The sequence below is a fragment of the Sorghum bicolor genome, chromosome 5 (genome assembly GCF_000003195.3).
Source record: "Sorghum bicolor cultivar BTx623 chromosome 5, Sorghum_bicolor_NCBIv3, whole genome shotgun sequence".
In the NCBI taxonomy this organism is placed as follows: domain Eukaryota; kingdom Viridiplantae; phylum Streptophyta; class Magnoliopsida; order Poales; family Poaceae; genus Sorghum; species Sorghum bicolor.
This window is the reverse complement of record NC_012874.2, coordinates 9,517,120-9,534,375: the sequence shown is the minus strand read 5'-3', so window position 1 is coordinate 9,534,375 and position 17,256 is coordinate 9,517,120. Positions and strand designations below refer to the sequence as shown.

Sequence of the window (17,256 nt, the reverse complement as noted above, 5' to 3'; positions counted from 1 at the left end):
GCCCCGCGGCTGGCGTTCCTAGCGCCCAAAACCCTAGCCTCCTCTCTCGCTCTCACAGTGGCCGCTAGGGATCGAGAGAGATGGATTGGGATCGAAGGAGCGGCGCTGATGGCTGTGAACAGTATCTGCGGGTACTGTTCACAGCGGATATATATATATATATATATATATATATATATATATATATATATATATATATATATATATATATATATATATAATTTTACAGTTCTTGCACTATTTTCCTCAAAAGTTTATGTTGGCATTTTGACGTAGATTAGAGAGATAATTATTTTACTTTTATGTCAACAGAAGTAATTTAAATAAAAATTAAATGACATATGGGTAATATAGATGCAAAAACACATAAAAATTGTCCACCCACTTGTCAACTTGCCCGGATCAAACGCGGCCGTAGTAATGTGTTATGAAATATGAACAATGACGCTTGTGACCAAGGAGGATCAAACAATTAAGAACACAAAAGAGGCACATCAGATGTAGACACTGTAGTACTATATCACCATATCTTACCCAATGCAACTGATTCAAAATCAATCGGAGAAACAAGTATGACAAAACTTTTGGACTGATTCATGCATCAATTTAGCGACGGATTCATGCATTAATCTAGAGACGGGTCAATGCGGAAGCTGGGTGGACTGGACACCGACGACGGAGGCGGATGGTTTTGTTGGGACGAAGCAGCAGCAGGTGGGCACACCGCCGGCGACCTTGCATTGCCCGACACCATTGATTCCCAGGACGGCGCACGTTGCCGAGCACTCATCTTCCTTGCAGACTGTAACTTGGCCGCAGTGTTAGGTTGATCTCAGGCCCAGCCCAACGGCTGGGGCCTCTTACCCCCTGGATCGCGCCCTGATCGGGGGCGCCCAACCGATCCATGGTTGGTGGGCCCCCGACGCGCTGCGCTATATAAAAAGGAGTGGGGGCCGCAGGCACGCAACTCCAAGTTTTGCCGTGCACACATCCCCACTCGACAAACCCTAGGCCATCCGATCGGCTTGCGCAGTGGCGTCGGGAAGCACCACTGCGCCTCTCTCCTACCCCGCCGTCGTCGGTCAGTGCCGGTGGAGGCCCGAAGGACGACGGGATCTACTCCGCCACCGCGTCCACGCCCTCAACATGGACCCCGCTGGATCTGCACCCGCCGCCAACGACGGTCGAAACTCTATACTCTAAATCTACATGTTCTACTTCCTTGTAACAGGTCTAGTTTGCATATGTATATCACTGTCCTTATTACTTTGTACCCCGAATCCCTGTTCAAGCTACTAGTAGTAGATCCTGTTATTAGATCTATCAATGGTATCAGCCGATCTAGTAGTAGATCGGGTTTCGGGGATTACCCAGCAAGAACAGCAAGTAGAAAGAAGGGATTTTCAAATCCTAACTTTAAATCAGTCAATTTGAAAACACCCAAACCCTAGCGCACCAGATCCAAATGCAGAAGAACGAGATCAGGGAAGGGAACCAACGAACCCTAACCCTAAAAGCATAGATCGGGAAGGGGAAACCTAACCCTAAAAGCAAAAGGAAGGCCAGTGAACTACCTGTGACGCGCGGGTCGAGTTGTGAACTCCGGCACCGCGCGGTTCTCCATGCACTTGCACCCAGGGCACCGCACACGAAACGCTCGACGGCGACGCGCTCCACAGTGGGCGAGCGCGCGCACCGGCGAGGGACTCGTGGCGGCGCCGTTTTCCTTCTCCGGCCGCCAAGTGCAGCGCCGGCCGCTGCCGTGGCATTTTTTGCTGCTGGGCGCGGCGTGGGCTGTGGAGAAAAGCACAGAGAAAGAAGAAAGGTAACGGCCGGGGCGGCGGCGTCTTCACCGGCGCCGGCGTGTTTTCCAGCCGCGGCGGTCCTACTACTCTGGGCCGCCGCCGTCAGGGAGCAAGGAAGCAGAGAGCAAGAGTTAGGGTTTTGGTGAGAGGCGGCGGCGGCCAGCCCTTTTATCTGCGCGAATTCCACGCTGAACCGTCGGATCTGATCCAACGGCCAGGATTCGCTGGACCGACTTTAAGCCCAGGCGGGTTGCGGTGTTGGGCCGAAATCCATCCGCCGGCCCAGGTTGCGGCCTGCCTAATGGCCATGCGACTGCACGACATTGGGCTGGGCCGTTTTCCCCTAACTGGGCCGCGAGCATCCAGTCAGAGAAGAAGAAAAAAAAAAAAAAAAAAAAAAAAAAAAAAAAAAAAACTGCCGCGCTGCTGGGCCGCTTCAAGCGAGCCGGCCCAGGCTGCGGTTTCGCCAGCGCCCACGGCCCGCGCATGGGCTGGGCCAAAAACGCAGAGGCCGAATGGCCTGCTCAGCATAAATAGCACAGAAATTTTTTATTTTTTCTGTTAAATTTTTCAGAAGCATTTTAATATTTATTTATCCAGTTTTTGACTCTATTTAATCTGCACCAACGTGTTTATTATTTAGAGAGCAAGATCAGCTAGTTATGCTTCTGAAAATAGCAAGTAAATTAATGTTTTTCCGCTGCGCAAGTTATTTTTTTTTTCGTTCTCATATTAAATTGAACCAACGGGATATTTAATTTGAGACATGAGTTTTAAAGCCTAGATTTTTTGTGATATTGTTATTTTTTGACCAACGTTAATAATAGCAATATTGCAAATTCCGAGTTCTAATTTTATGCTTTTATTCTATTCTGCCCAACGGTGATTAGAATTTATGTACAGAGTTAATTTTTTGTATATCTTGATTTTGACCAACGTTAAATTAAGATATGCAATTATTTTTCCTAGATGTTGATGTTCTCACTATTTTCTCATATTTAATTTCAGACCAAGCGCTGAATGCGATGCACTTCATTAGTGCAATTCCAAAGCTGACGGGACAGAACTATGTTCTGTGGCGCGAGGAACTTGATGCTGCTCTAGCACTTGCTGAGATAGATTTGGCTCTTCAGGAGCCAAAGCCCACTGAGCCAGAGGAGCCCGAAAGGGCTCAGAATGAGACCGATGAAGCTTTTGCTAATCGGAAGCGAGATTTTGCTCCCATCAGAGCAAAGTATGATCTTGAGAAGTACAAGTGGGAAAAGTCAAACCGCAAGTGCAAGATTGTCATCAAGAAAACCATCACAGAGGGCCTAAGAGGTGCAATCCCAGAATGTGACACAGCAAAAGAATATCTTGAGAAAGTGAAGAATCAGTTCACTGGTTCCACCAAAGCTCATGCTTCCACCCTGATCCAGAAACTCACTAACATGAGGTTCACAGGGGGGAGTGTGAGAGAGCACATTCTGAGCATGAGCACCATGGCAGCCAAGTTAGAGAAGCTAAAGATGCCCCTCGCTGATGGTTTCCTCATTCACCTAGCTCTAAACTCACTTCCTAAAGAGTATGAGACATTTGTTGTTAACTACAACACACAGCCAGAGGAGTGGGATTTAGAGAAGGTGATTGCTATGTGTGTGCAAGAGGAAGAAAGGCTCAAGAATGCAAATGGTGGTTCTGTGAACTTTGTGAAAGGAAAGAACAAGAAGCCATTCTACAACAAGAAAGCTCCAGATGCCTCCACCTCCCAGAACAAGGGAGGAAGCACTTCACAGCCTAAAGCACACCCAAAGCAAGACAACCAGCACAGGCAAGAGGACCCGGATCGCTGTAGATGGTGTAATGAAACAGGGCATTGGAAGCATGACTGCCCTAAGTTCATGAAACATTGCCTAGTGAAAGGTGAGGACATTATAACTTTTGTTGATGAATCCTTATATCTAAGTTATGCTAGATCCACATGGTGGATTGACTCAGGTGCAACTGTTCATGTTGCAAACTCTTTGCAGGGATTCAGTGGAGGGAGAACCCTTCAAAGAGGAGAAAGACAGATTAAGGTGGCCACTGGTGTTGAAGCTGAAGTTCAAGCTATAGGAAATTTATCTCTAGATTTAGCTAGTGGTTTCACCCTTGAGTTGCATGATGTTCTTTATGTTCCCTCTTTAGCTAGAAATTTAATTTCAGTTTCATGTTTGTCAGACTATGGTTTTGATTGCCATTTCAGCAAGAATGATTGTAAGCTACAGTTAAATAATAAATGTGTGGGTCTTGCCTTCCGACAAGACAAACTTTATTTATTATCTTTGTCTGAGAATGTGAATGCTGAATGTAATAATGCTGAGAATGCAATACCCGCAGATGCTAGCAAGAAAAGAAAGAGAATTGATTCCTCATCGAAATTATGGCACTGTCGTTTAGGCCATATTTCGAGGGGGAGAATAGAACGCTTAGTCAAAGAATCAATCCTCCCACCATTAGAACTCTCAGAGTTAGAGCAATGCGTTGATTGCATTAAAGGCAAGTTAGTAAAGAACATAAAGAAAGGCGCTAAGCGAAGCATGGGAGTACTAGAATTGATCCACACAGACATCTGTGGACCTTTTCCAGTGACATCTGTGGATGGTTTTGATTCCTTCATCACATTCACAGATGACTACTCTCGTTTTGGATACATCTATCCAATCAAAGAACGCTCAGAAGCTTTAGACAAATTTAAGATATTCAAGGCTGAGGTTGAAAACCAACTAGACAGAAAAATCAAAGTAGTAAGATCTGACCGTGGGGGGGAGTACTACGGTCGACATACCCCTTATGGACAAGTTCCTGGACCTTTTGCAAGGTTCTTACAGGAAAATGGCATAGTAGCCCAGTATTCAATGCCAGGGGACCCACAGCAGAATGGAGTAGCAGAAAGGCGTAACCGTACTCTAATGGATATGGTGCGCAGCATGATGAGCTATTCCACTCTGCCACTGAGTTTGTGGATGGAGGCCTTAAAAACCGCCATTCATATTCTCAACAGAGTTCCAAGCAAGTCAGTACTTAAAACCCCGTATGAGTTGTGGACCGGCAGGAAACCCTCAGTCAACCATCTGCGTGTCTGGGGGAGCCCCGCTGAAGCAAAAGTGTTTAACCCAAACATAGGAAAGCTAGACCCCAAAACAGTAAGTTGTCATTTCATTGGCTATCCAGAAAAGTCGAAAGGTTATCGTTTCTACTGCCCTGGTAGACATACCAAGTTTGTGGAAACGAGACACGCTAGTTTTCTAGAAGATCAGATGATCAGGGGGAGCAAGGCAGCGCGAGAAATTAACCTTGAAGAGAAGCGGGTGTTCGTGCCCATTCCCATGGTGCAAGAACCCTACTTTACGCTGCCCGTTGTTGTTGGATCTACACCAGTAGTGACAACACCTGCTGCTTTTTCGCCTATGGCCGATTTGGAACCTGTCCCTCAGGAGCCGAATGAACCCATAGTCGAAGAACAACAGCCCCAACAAGAGCAACCTCAAGAAGAAATGCCAGTAGCAGAAACTTCTGGCAGACCTCAAAGAGCGAGAAAGTCTCCTATTCCAGATGACTATATAGTCTATGAATGCGAAGAAGTTCAGATGGAGGATGAACCCACTTCATTTGAAGAAGCCATGAGGAGCACCGAAGCATCTAAGTGGCAAGAAGCCATGGAAGATGAATTAAAGTCTATGAGTACCAATGAAGTTTGGGACCTAGAGGAAATTCCTGAAGGAGCCAAAACAGTAGGCTGCAAATGGGTCTACAAGGTGAAACGTGACTCCAAAGGAAACATAGAAAGGTACAAAGCAAGACTGGTAGCCAAGGGTTTCACTCAGCGAGAAGGGATAGATTATAATGAAACATTCTCTCCTGTCTCGAGCAAGGACTCTTTTAGAATCATAATGGCCCTAGTGGCACATTTTGATCTAGAATTGCATCAAATGGATGTGAAGACAGCTTTTCTCAATGGGGATCTAGAAGAAAGAGTATACATGGCACAACCGAAAGGTTTTGTTGTGACAGGCAAAGAAAGAATGGGCTGTCGCCTGAAGAAATCCATTTATGGATTAAAGCAAGCATCCAGGCAGTGGTATTTAAAGTTTGATAAGACAATCAGAAAGTTTGGGTTTACAGAGAACGTTGAGGACAATTGCGTATATGCAAAGTTTAAGAATGGGAAATACGTTTTCCTAGTACTGTATGTAGATGACATTCTACTAGCCAGTAGTGATGTCACTCTACTGCAGGAAACCAAGAGATTTTTGTCCTCAAATTTCGATATGAAAGATTTAGGTGAAGCTTCTTTTGTCTTGGGCATAAAGATTCACCGTGATAGAAGTCGAGGGGTATTGGGATTGTCCCAAGAGGCATATATAGAGAAAATATTGAAGAAATTCAATATGCATAAGTGTAGACCTTCACCTGCTCCTATTGTAAAAGGTGACAAGTATGGGGAACATCAATGTCCCAAGAGCAAGTTCGAGCGCGATCGCATGCAAGCCGTTCCATACGCTTCAGCTGTCGGAAGCTTACAGTATGCTCAAGTGTGCACACGCCCAGACCTGGCCTTTGTGACCGGGTTACTTGGTAGATATCAAAGTAATCCAGGTATGGAACACTGGAATCTAGTAAAGAAAGTCTTAAGGTACTTGCAAGGCACGAAAGGGCTCATGTTAACCTATAGAAGATCTGATGACCTACAAATAGTAGGGTATTCAGATTCTGATTACGCGGGAGATGATAGAAAGTCTACCTCAGGGTATGTATTCACTCTCGCGCAAGGAGCCATATCATGGAAGAGCTCAAAACAAACAATAGTCACTGCATCGTCCACAATGTATGCTGAGTTTATTGCTTGTTATGAGGCATCAGGACAGGTGAATTGGCTTAAGAAATTTATACCCAGTTTAAAGGTGGTCGACAGCATCGATAAACCACTAAAGTTGTATTGTGACAACGAGCCAGCAGTGTTGTATGCTCACAACAATAAGTCAAGCAATGCAGCCAAGCACATTGACATAAAATATTATGTTGTCAAGGATAAAATCCGGGATCACGTCATAAGTCTTGAACATATAAGCACAGAAAAGATGCTAGCGGATCCGCTTACCAAAGGCTTACCGCCCAACGTGTTCAGAGAACATGTAGCCGGCATGGGTTTAAGGGAAAGCCTGTGATTCCTGGATAGTAAGGGGCCCAAGGCGAGAATTCATCTCTAAATAGAAAAGTGTTTGTGGCTGTCTAATCTAGCAGTGATAACTGTCAAGATGAAGCATGCTCAATACACTGATTTGTGATGGGGTGAGTTGACAAAGCGAGATAGCACAGTTGAGATCAAGGGGGAGAATGTTAGGTTGATCTCAGGCCCAGCCCAACGGCTGGGGCCTCTTACCCCCTGGATCGCGCCCTGATCGGGGGCGCCCAACCGATCCATGGTTGGTGGGCCCCCGACGCGCTGCGCTATATAAAAAGGAGTGGGGGCCGCAGGCACGCAACTCCAAGTTTTGCCGTGCACACATCCCCACTCGACAAACCCTAGGCCATCCGATCGGCTTGCGCAGTGGCGTCGGGAAGCACCACTGCGCCTCTCTCCTACCCCGCCGTCGTCGGTCAGTGCCGGTGGAGGCCCGAAGGACGACGGGATCTACTCCGCCACCGCGTCCACGCCCTCAACATGGACCCCGCTGGATCTGCACCCGCCGCCAACGACGGTCGAAACTCTATACTCTAAATCTACATGTTCTACTTCCTTGTAACAGGTCTAGTTTGCATATGTATATCACTGTCCTTATTACTTTGTACCCCGAATCCCTGTTCAAGCTACTAGTAGTAGATCCTGTTATTAGATCTATCACGCAGTACTGGCCATCCGCTTCCTGCTGGAACTGGAAGCCGCCGGCCCTGCCGGCCGCCGCCGCCGTAGCCAGGAGAGCCATCATCAGCGGGACGCCGACGACGAGGAAGACGAGAGACTTGTGAAGTGGTGGCGCCATTAGGCGTAGTTAAGCGTGCGCAAGTACGCGTACGTATGGTCTCTTGATTGATGCCTGTGAAGTCTGCGGGACGGGGTGTTGGGGTGCTTGTTAGTTACTGCTTATATATATATATATATATAACGCGTTTCTTTTACACGCGCGTGTAGTTACTCTCATCTATATATCTCTAGATTTAAGGTGTATATGACCGGACGAAATGTATATAGACAAAGTATATGATCATACTAGACCATCTAGAGTGATATGTATGTTAAGTATGCATACATACATAGAGTATATGGTTATACTTATTGTATATAATATAGTAGTGGCATTTTAGTAATATATTTAATATATATTTTTTTTGAAAAATTTTCGCGTGGTAAGATCCTGAGTATCTTAATATGAGTATATAAACATACTCAAACTGATAAACAAGTATGAATACATACACAATGTAGTTTATGAAGATGAGAGTAACTACACGTACGTGTACAAAGGAATTTCCATATATATATATATATATATATATATATATATATATATATATATATATATATATATATATATATATATATACGGCTGTGCTAATGGGTACCCTGGGTACTGATTAATATTCAGTACCCGAGCAGACCCACGGCAACCCACGCACGGCCAAGCCAACCCGCGCAAAACCAGCCTGTTGTGTCGCTAATCCTTCCCTACCTCCGCCCGTATCGGCGTATCCTAGCACCCGCACGAGGCCCATCGGTGCTCCCGCCCCGCTTTGTCCCCTCCACCATTTTTTTACATAGTTCTTTTATCGAGTTTTTTTGGTTTGTGATTTGTGTACCATTTTTTTTTGGTTTGTGAACTTTTTTAATGATTCTTTTTTTTGGGATGTGAGACTTTTTGGTTTGTGGTTTTTTTTAACCGTCTTATTGCTGGTGTTTGTTCAGAGATGCATGGCCCATATCGTCACAATTTGGAAAGAAACTTTGCCTCAAAAAAATTGGACACAAACTTCTTATTGTTTATTAACATTAACACAGAGTTTGGAAAATATATAGACACCAAATTCATTATTCAAAGTATGAACTCAAATAAAATTAGAAAATGTTTGTTCCAATAAAGAGCCGACCAAATATATTATATGTGCATGAAGGGTATAACTCACAATAATCATACATGCAAATAGTAAATCAATGTTTTTTTTCAGAAATCAATCAAATGCCACTAGTCTAAGACTAGTCTGAAGCTGCTCCTGGGGAAGTCACACTGTGGGTTCTCCTTAAGCAAATTCAACTTCCCTGTTTCAAAGAAAATAGTGTAAGGCTAATTTATTTGCTATTGGCTTCTGTTTGGAGGTGTCAGCTCGTGTTGTTTTCTTTGCCAGCATTCCGTCAAGACCCGAATTTTGTAATGTATTTTTATCTTTGAAAACTGAAAGTAGTCAGTCAATGTTGATTCTGCAAGTGTGCAAAGGCATAATCAGTGACATTCAAAAAGATATACGTTGCATTTGCCTCCGCAGTGCACTTGGTCTTCCAAGTTAGAGTTCTCTGCTTGCAGATTTCCTACCAAGCTACCATGCTGAATGAAAGTATTAGAAGTTGATGCTAGATCATAATACAATTTTACAACCACAAAAATGATGTTTAGAGTTAGTGCCAAAGCATAAAAATAAGTGTTTAAAAAGTGACGTGCTAGTGTAAGGTACCAGACAAGGTTACTCTAATGGCCTTGCTTTGTTTTCTGCCTCATTCACTCCTTCGCCCTGAAGCCCCTGATCACCCGCTCCCTGCCAGCCACTACGTTGTCTATTTTCTAAACAAATTTGTATGACTGAGCTACAAGAGGGAACACAGGTTATGTTACAACATATATGTTCGGTGAAATAAGCTGATTTTAAAAAGTACCTTTTATACTAAATCAAGCATAGCTGTTTAAATATTGCAAATGTTTTCACATTACATGTGTAGGACTATCAATGTCTGATACCGAAGCAAATATATGTCTAAGGATCTATGAAAAAAAATCAATGACAAAAACCACGCAAAGGTATAGTTATCAAATCTAGAACTCAAAAAGAAGTTTGATAACATAGTTGCAGTGATATGACACAAACTTGAAGACATTATGGAGGTTTATGAAAATTAGTATCTGTGTGCACAAAAGACAAACTAGTATGGAGTACACAGTGAAGTGGATAGTGAAGAGCTTAAACCTGAGCTGAAAATATGGATGTATTTAGTCAACAAAGATTTTTCTTACTACAATAAAATAGCTGACCTTACACTGAAGTGAAGATAGTCACATAAAAATCAAGAACATGGCAGAGAGAATGTTTAGACTATCCTGGACTAAAAAAGTTATTCACAATATAGTAGCAGACAAGAAATAAAATCAATAGAGCACATCTTGACTGCAAAGATAAGCACCTAATGTCTTCAGAATTTTTTTTCGAGATCACGACTTCACGTGTTTTTCATTAAGAAGAAGAGCCGAAAGAAACGGCAGGTAACCGATACAATGAGTTCGCAAGTAATCCAAGGATTACCAATGAAACCCAAAACACAAACAAAAGCAAGAAACAAGAGGGGGGATCCTCCACCTAACAACCCCAACAGCTAAGCCAAAAACAAGAAGGACAACTCAACACCTAGGTAGCCAGCAGTGTTCGGAGCCGCAACAGATAAGGACAACTGACGGCCATGCATCCGTCCCCACCTCTTCAACCTCAACGACCAACCCAGCCGGAGACGCGTCCTCAGTGGCAAAGCAAACCAACCGACGGCCAAGCATCCGTCTCCACCTCAGCAACCTCGACGACCAACCCAGCCGGAGACGCGTCCTCAGTGGCAAAGCAACCATCCGACGGCCAAGCATCCGTCCCCACCTCAGCAACCTCAACGACCCACCTGCCGGAGATGCATCCTTGGTGGCAAAGCAACGCACCTCGGCGGCAAAGCATCCGCCGGAAACACCTCGGTGGCAAAGCATCCACCGGAAAGAGCACAACAACAGCTACAACAAACACTAGCCGGCAAACCTGAGTGGAGAGCAGCATGAAGCACGAAAAGGCTCAGCACGACGCCCGAGGGACCGCGCGGGCAGCAGGCCACGCGTAGAAAGAACTTCAGCGGCAACGCCTTCAAGAAGGGAAGCGACGCGGGGAGCTCCGCCGTTGCCGGCCCATACGGGTGAGGCTTTCACCTAGAAGTTCGACGCCGGTCGGAAGGGGGGGCGCAGCGACAGATGCCTCCAAGAAGGGAAACGGCGCTAGAAGCGTCGTCATCGTCGGCCGAAGGCCATGCTTTCGCCAAGCACCCACATCCGAGTGCAGAGAGCCCGCCCTCCCCGAGCCAACAACGCAGGATGGGAACGGGCGAGGCAATGCCACCCACACCACCATGGCATCGATGACGCACCGCCAACATGGCTACCCACACCACCGCGGTGCGGGCAGCACACGTTGCGGCCTCTGCAGCGCCCCAGCCCTCACACGGCCACCGGGACGGGACGCCGGAGCAGCGAAAGCGGGCCGGGTCGAGCGAGCTCAGATCCGGCCCGTCCCGGACAAGGCCGAAGCCACCAGAACACGAAGCCGTCGTTGGAGGCGAGGTGCACGTACTTCTGCTCCGGCCGGTGCTTGTTCTCGCTGGGCCGCACGGCCTTCACCTTCCGCAACGGGGTGGTCACCTTGTACGGCACGCGCAGCCCGGCGCTCGCGCCGCGCGGGGTGGGCACCGCCAGCGACCGGTCGCTGCGGCCCAACAGCCCCATCCTGCGAGGCTGGCGAACGAGGCCGGAACCGCGAGGAGCCAAGCCGAATCGGCGAAGTTGAGGCACGCGCCCGCGCCGGCGATGGCGAGCATGGCGGTGTCGTGCGCGCGCGCCGCGGCCTCGGCGGTGTCGAATGTGCCGAGCCAGAGCCTGCAGCCACGCCTCCCCGGCACACGCACCTCGCACACCCACCGCCCGGCGTTGCCCCGGCGACGGACGCCGCGGAACACGGGGTGCCGCGTCTCGCGGAACTTGGTCCACCCCGCCGGCCGCTTCGGCGGCGACGTCCACACGGTCTGGTGCTCCGACGAGGCCGGCCGGCCCGGGGGAGGAGCACCGCCGAGCGCCGGCGAAGGGGGGGGCGGGCGCTGGGACGAAGCCTGAGAGCGCTCTGGCACGCGGCCACTCCGTCCACGGCCACCTCGGCACGCCAAAGGGCAGGGGAGCGCCGTAGGGTGGCAGATCCGGGCCGCCGCCCACCGGATCTGGCCGGCCGCCGCCTGCCGCCACCGGTCACCGCCGGACACGACGGGGGAGAGGAGGAGGGGGGAGGAGAGCGGGGGGTGAAGGAGACGCGCACGGGGCCACCTTGGGGCAGCCGCCGCCGCCGCCACGGGACCACGGCGACGGCGGCCGGGGAGGGCCGGAGAGGAGGGGGGGTGGGTGGCGGCGCCGTCGCCCCCCGAGTCGCCCGTTGCCGCAATATACGTGAAGTTTTGGCCGGGAGGGATTGGGCAGTTGGTGAAATGCTGCGCTAGCTCGTCTTCAGAATTTAATTTTTGGTTTAAAGAATTATGTATTTAAACTAATATCTTTGTACCAATAGGGGAGCCACATCAATATAGGGGAGGCATGAAGATGCGTACAGGTGGAACACTAATATAAATATATCAGATCAGACAATAGATAAATATCTAGAAGCCCCATTCGACAACAAGCACAATAAAGCTTCGTTTGCATCTAAATTCCAATCCTAATAGGGAGCTTGTTAACTAGATAAAACTCTATCTCTATATATTATCACAAATTGTCTACTAAAGGGAAGGGAGAGCGAGAATTCAAAAATGCAATGCAAGGTTTGTCAATAAATTATTACAGGATGAAACCAAACTCTATCTTGGTGCTGCATTTGGATCTGAACTCAAGCATGGGTAGCATTCTTGATCTCTTATTGTAAAGAGTCAACTAACGAGGATAGTTAACAAGGAAAAAAAACAAAGCGATCAATTACAAAGAGAATATTTCGTTAATATCATCTTTCTATCATAATGCACAACGAAGTATATAACTCAGCAGTTAGAACTGACCAAGACAGATTGCAAAGATAACTTTTTAGTCTGCGTGGATACACAGAATGCATAACAATGGTAGGCAAGATTAAGATGAAGGCATGATTTGCAAGTAAATAAGCTGCTAATCCGCTTCAGTGGGATAGGTTAGATAGTTGCAAGGAACAACAACTTTAAATTTGCAAGTAGAAGAACCTGCATAACTAGCAATTGTCAATATGTAACAAATTAGCAATTGTCATTAACACTTGCAGGGAACACATCCTGCACTCGATCATCAAATTGAATCAAGAAGAGAAAGGGTGAGGAGTAGGAGATGGTGCAAAAGCCGAGATGAGGAAGGGGATCTGGCGGAGGGGCACCTGGATTTGCCAACAGTGTTGGAGGAGCACATGCAGGAGAGGCAGTGGCGGTGGGCTGACAGCGGCAACAACAACGCCAAGCGAGTTGCCACTCGTTTTTTCCGGAAGCTCGCGACAGGAGGTGACAATGAGCCACGATGCGCTGCAAGCACACTAACTTATATGTGCCGTGTGCTTCTAAATCTGCAAAAGAAAAAAATTCAGGCAATCAAATTTCATAGAGAACTACTCCTGTTGTCATAGATCAACCATTTATAATGCATATTAATCAACAAACTATACTATTAGAGCTCGCAAAAGATCAAGATTGGGACACAATTTTTTATGCAGATTAATCGACGTTTCACATGATGCTAAAGGTGGTGCGGCCGGTCATGCATTGATTTGAATAAAAAAGGAACGAAAATTGATTTTGAATTTTGGATTTAAAAAGAAGAACACACGTACTTAACAGAAAACAAGCAAGCATGCACAGTGGGACACTACTCGCCATGAGAGGCAGGGGAGATCTTAGTTCAACTTCAAACAAATAATTGAGCAATTTTTCTCGAACAACGAACAGAGCTGTGTCATTTCATTACTCCCTCCGTCCACGAAAGAGTCAATTTCTACGGTTGTCCTAAGTCAAACTTTTAAACTTTGACCAAATTTCTAGAAAAAATGCTACGATTTATAGTATCAAAATAGTATTATTAGATTCATCATAGAATATATTTTCATATAATGTATATTTTATATTATAGATGTTGTTACTCTTTTCTATAAAGTTAGTCAAACTTTAAAAAGTTTGACTGGCACGGATCCTAGGAATTGATTCTTTCAGGGACGGAGGGAGTAAGAAAAAGGGTAGGTTAAACCCCCCTAGTACATACAGTCACACTAGCTTGATCATAAATATTGATTTAATACCCTCTTGGATTTAATATCAGTTTTCCTGAATGCATTTCATCAACATGCTCCTGTCCCTGCCACTTTATCATACAACAGCATGTACTTCTACCAAATGGAGGTTCCACAAAGCCTATATGCATTATGGAAGTGCATAAATTAAGCACAAATTAATTGATTATGTACATAAAAGACTAGAATTATTAACTAATTCCTAAAATCACTAAATCTAGGACTGCTGACTGAGAACACCAGCAGGTTTTCCCACTATGTGCAAGCATCAAAGGAGATAGTCTAGCACGCTAACTAATTATCAAGTTAGCTTCATTTGTACAGAATTTCATCAGAAAAATACCATAGAACATGCACATATGAAAACAGGTTCTAAGACATCCATGTGGATTTTCTAAGAGCAAAACAATATCCTATATTAGTTTATTGGTTGGGATGGGATCAAAAAGAAGATAGGGCAAAGGACACTATATGTCTCTCCTGTCATACCTTCTCAAAGACATTATCTCAAAATCAATATTTATCTAATTTGATTTCTCTCTTACAAAATTAAAACCAGCATATCACATTCAAAACAAGAAAAAAAATCAAAGGTTGCTACAAGACAGAGGAAGGAAGATTCAATTGAGGGGAGAACACAACAGGAAGACATAATTACCATGAGCACACACACACACGGATATGTGATGTCTCAACTGGCCATCACCCCTTCTCATTCAGAACATGAATATTCATGGCCATGGTCTGTCACTACAAAAAAACGATCAAACAATCACAAGAATCACTTTGGTTGACAGATTAAAAAAACATAAGCTGAGTAAATGAAGTCTCTAACACATAACTGCTTGGATAGCTGGACTTCAATCAATTTGATCCAACTCTAGCTGCAGTGATGATCAAGTGCAAGTCTTAATTTGCAATGCTTATGCATTGAGCAAAAGAAGATAAGACTTCCCAGCAGTAGTAACCGGTTAAAGTCTTCACAGTAATTAATTTGTGCTCCTAATTTTCTTTTCTTTGTTTCTTTATTTCTTTCTTTCTTTCTTTCTTTCTTTCTTTAATATTTCCTCTTTTATTTAATATATAACTAGCAGGGATAGCCCCTACTGTTATTTGAAAAATATGATTCAATAGCCATTCTGAAACAAGAAATGGCAATTAATAATACCAAAATGTAAGAACTATCAAAACCGAGTATGTTGCACAGCAAAAGCATATAGAACCTTCAAAACCGAGTATGTTGTACAACTTAAATTTACAGGCTCACTCCACAAAAGAATGTTGTTGCATATGCTAAAATTTTATAAATATATTAAAAAATATAACATAATGGGAATATAAAAGAAAGAACCTTTTAGTTGACGAAGCAGGACCTTTTCCGGAGTGAGCATCCTTAAGAATAAATAGAATTACTTTATTAAACTATAATCACGCCATAAGTAAAAGCATACATGTATGATCCAATCAAAAAAATTCAAAGCTGAAACAATGACTATGGTTGTAACAAACCAATGTCATGATCACATAATGAATTGATAAAGTTGAAAATGATCTTGAAACATTATTTGTGCAGATATCTACAAGACGAAATCTGCACCATAAGATCAGGCTTATTATTATGCCACGTAGGGCTGGCTTTCGGCGGTCTGATAATGAGCTGCTCCATGGTTGCCATGGTGCTGGTACCCCAACCTGTACTCCAGCTCATCTTTCGATAGCCACTCATCTACCTTGTATGTAATGTGGTCGATATAAAGCCTTGGCCACTTTAGTGATAGTCAATACTGTAAATTAATTAGAGCCCGAAGTAGGTTATCAGCATTGGTATTATATATTCCTTATACACTAACTTGTATCCACACTAATTTAAATCTGTTATAAATTACATTTTGCATTGAACTTTATTAAATCAACTGAAGTCTTATGTAAAGTGAAAAGCTAAATCCTCTAGGTGAAGAAGTTTCTGAATGATTATCAGATTAGGATATAATATAATAATAGATCTTTAAATGCTTATATAGCTTGTGACAATATGACCTTTTGTGGGTGCCTAAATAAAATTACTTTAATGTGGTAATTTAGCCTGCAAAAGTTGTGTTGAGAATTACCGCTGTAGCTAAGGCATTGCAACTAATACACTGAGTATATTCCATCACATTAATCTTGGTATGATTAGACACCGATAGGCTACAACCTCCAAGCAGGGCGTGGCAAAGCCACGCTGCCTGTGCTTCTAGTTTCTTACCAAAACTAAAAAGAAAGGTGATAATTCTTTAACAGACCGCCATATGAGGGAATCTAATACTGAAACAATTTGACACTACCGTAATGGACAGTAAAGCGAGATATAGGAATAAGGAGTTCAAGGAACCTGAGGGGCCGGGCGGGTCCATCCCAAATGATGCAAGAGGGCTGAGGGGCCGGGCGCCACCACGGGGAGAGGACGGCGCGGCCTGTGAAGGCGCCCTGGACGATGAACGGGGAGACGACGGCGCGGCCTATGAAGGCGCCCTGGACGATGAACGGGGAGAGGACGACCTGAGACCGACGGCTCGGACGCGCGACGCTCGAAGCAGCGGACCTGCCCGGACGCGCGACGCCAGGAGGCGCGGACCCGCCCGGATGCGCAAGGAGACCTTCCCTGTCGTCCGCCGACGATCTGCTACGACGAGGTTGGGAAGCGGCGAAACCACCTGGGGCGAGCTCGGATCGTGCGGAGGTGCGAGCGAGGGTCGGGGTCAGGTACGGGGTGGGATCCGGGACAATTTGTGCGGACCAGGAACGGGGCGGCGTCGGGAGGATTTGTGCGGACCGAGTACGGGCGGCGTCGGGCTGATTTTGAGCTCGGGTACCAAATATTATTCGGTACCCAGGGTAATATACTGTGCTAATGGGTACCCTGGGTACTGATTAGTATTCGGTACCCGAGCCCCCCACAGCAACGCGCTCACGGCCGAGCGTTCGAGGCAGCCAGGATACCCTCCGGTCCAACCAGCGTCCCGCGCACGCATCCGGTTTTCGTTTTGTGTTTCTCCTTTTTGAGTGGACTTTTCATGTTCTTTTTTGCATGTTTCTTTTTTTCTTTGCTTGAACTTTTCACATTTCTATTTCCTTTTCACATTTCTGTTTCCTTTTTTGTGTAAACTTTTCA

General features: G+C 45.5%; 2 protein-coding genes across 2 annotated transcripts; both read right to left on the bottom strand.

Annotated features, from left to right (window-relative positions):
* LOC8076761 lies at positions 8,888 to 12,342 on the bottom strand (the record flags this gene model as incomplete). Its single annotated transcript, XM_021461950.1, has 2 exons — positions 8,888 to 9,345; positions 9,489 to 12,342. A coding segment is annotated over one exon (876 nt), but the record flags the coding sequence as incomplete, so codon positions are not given.
* On the bottom strand, positions 13,016 to 17,116 carry LOC110435865. Its single transcript, XM_021461949.1, has 4 exons — positions 17,098 to 17,116; positions 16,477 to 17,011; positions 15,457 to 15,497; positions 13,016 to 13,388 (listed from the first exon to the last, which is right to left on the bottom strand). The coding sequence occupies exons 1-4, from the start codon at positions 17,114 to 17,116 to the stop codon at positions 13,072 to 13,074; spliced, it is 912 nt and encodes a 303-aa protein (XP_021317624.1). The 3' UTR covers positions 13,016 to 13,071.

What these genes read in the sequence shown, in the direction of transcription:
- LOC110435865 (XM_021461949.1), bottom strand. An exon ending in GGACCCGCCCGGCCCCTCAG is followed by an intron (nt 15,498 to 16,476) that starts GTTCCTTGAACT and finishes TTTATTCTTAAG; the next exon opens with GATGCTCACTCCGGAAAAGG. An exon ending in CCTGCTTCGTCAACTAAAAG is followed by an intron (nt 13,389 to 15,456) that starts GTTCTTTCTTTT and finishes TTTCTTTTGCAG; the next exon opens with ATTTAGAAGCACACGGCACA.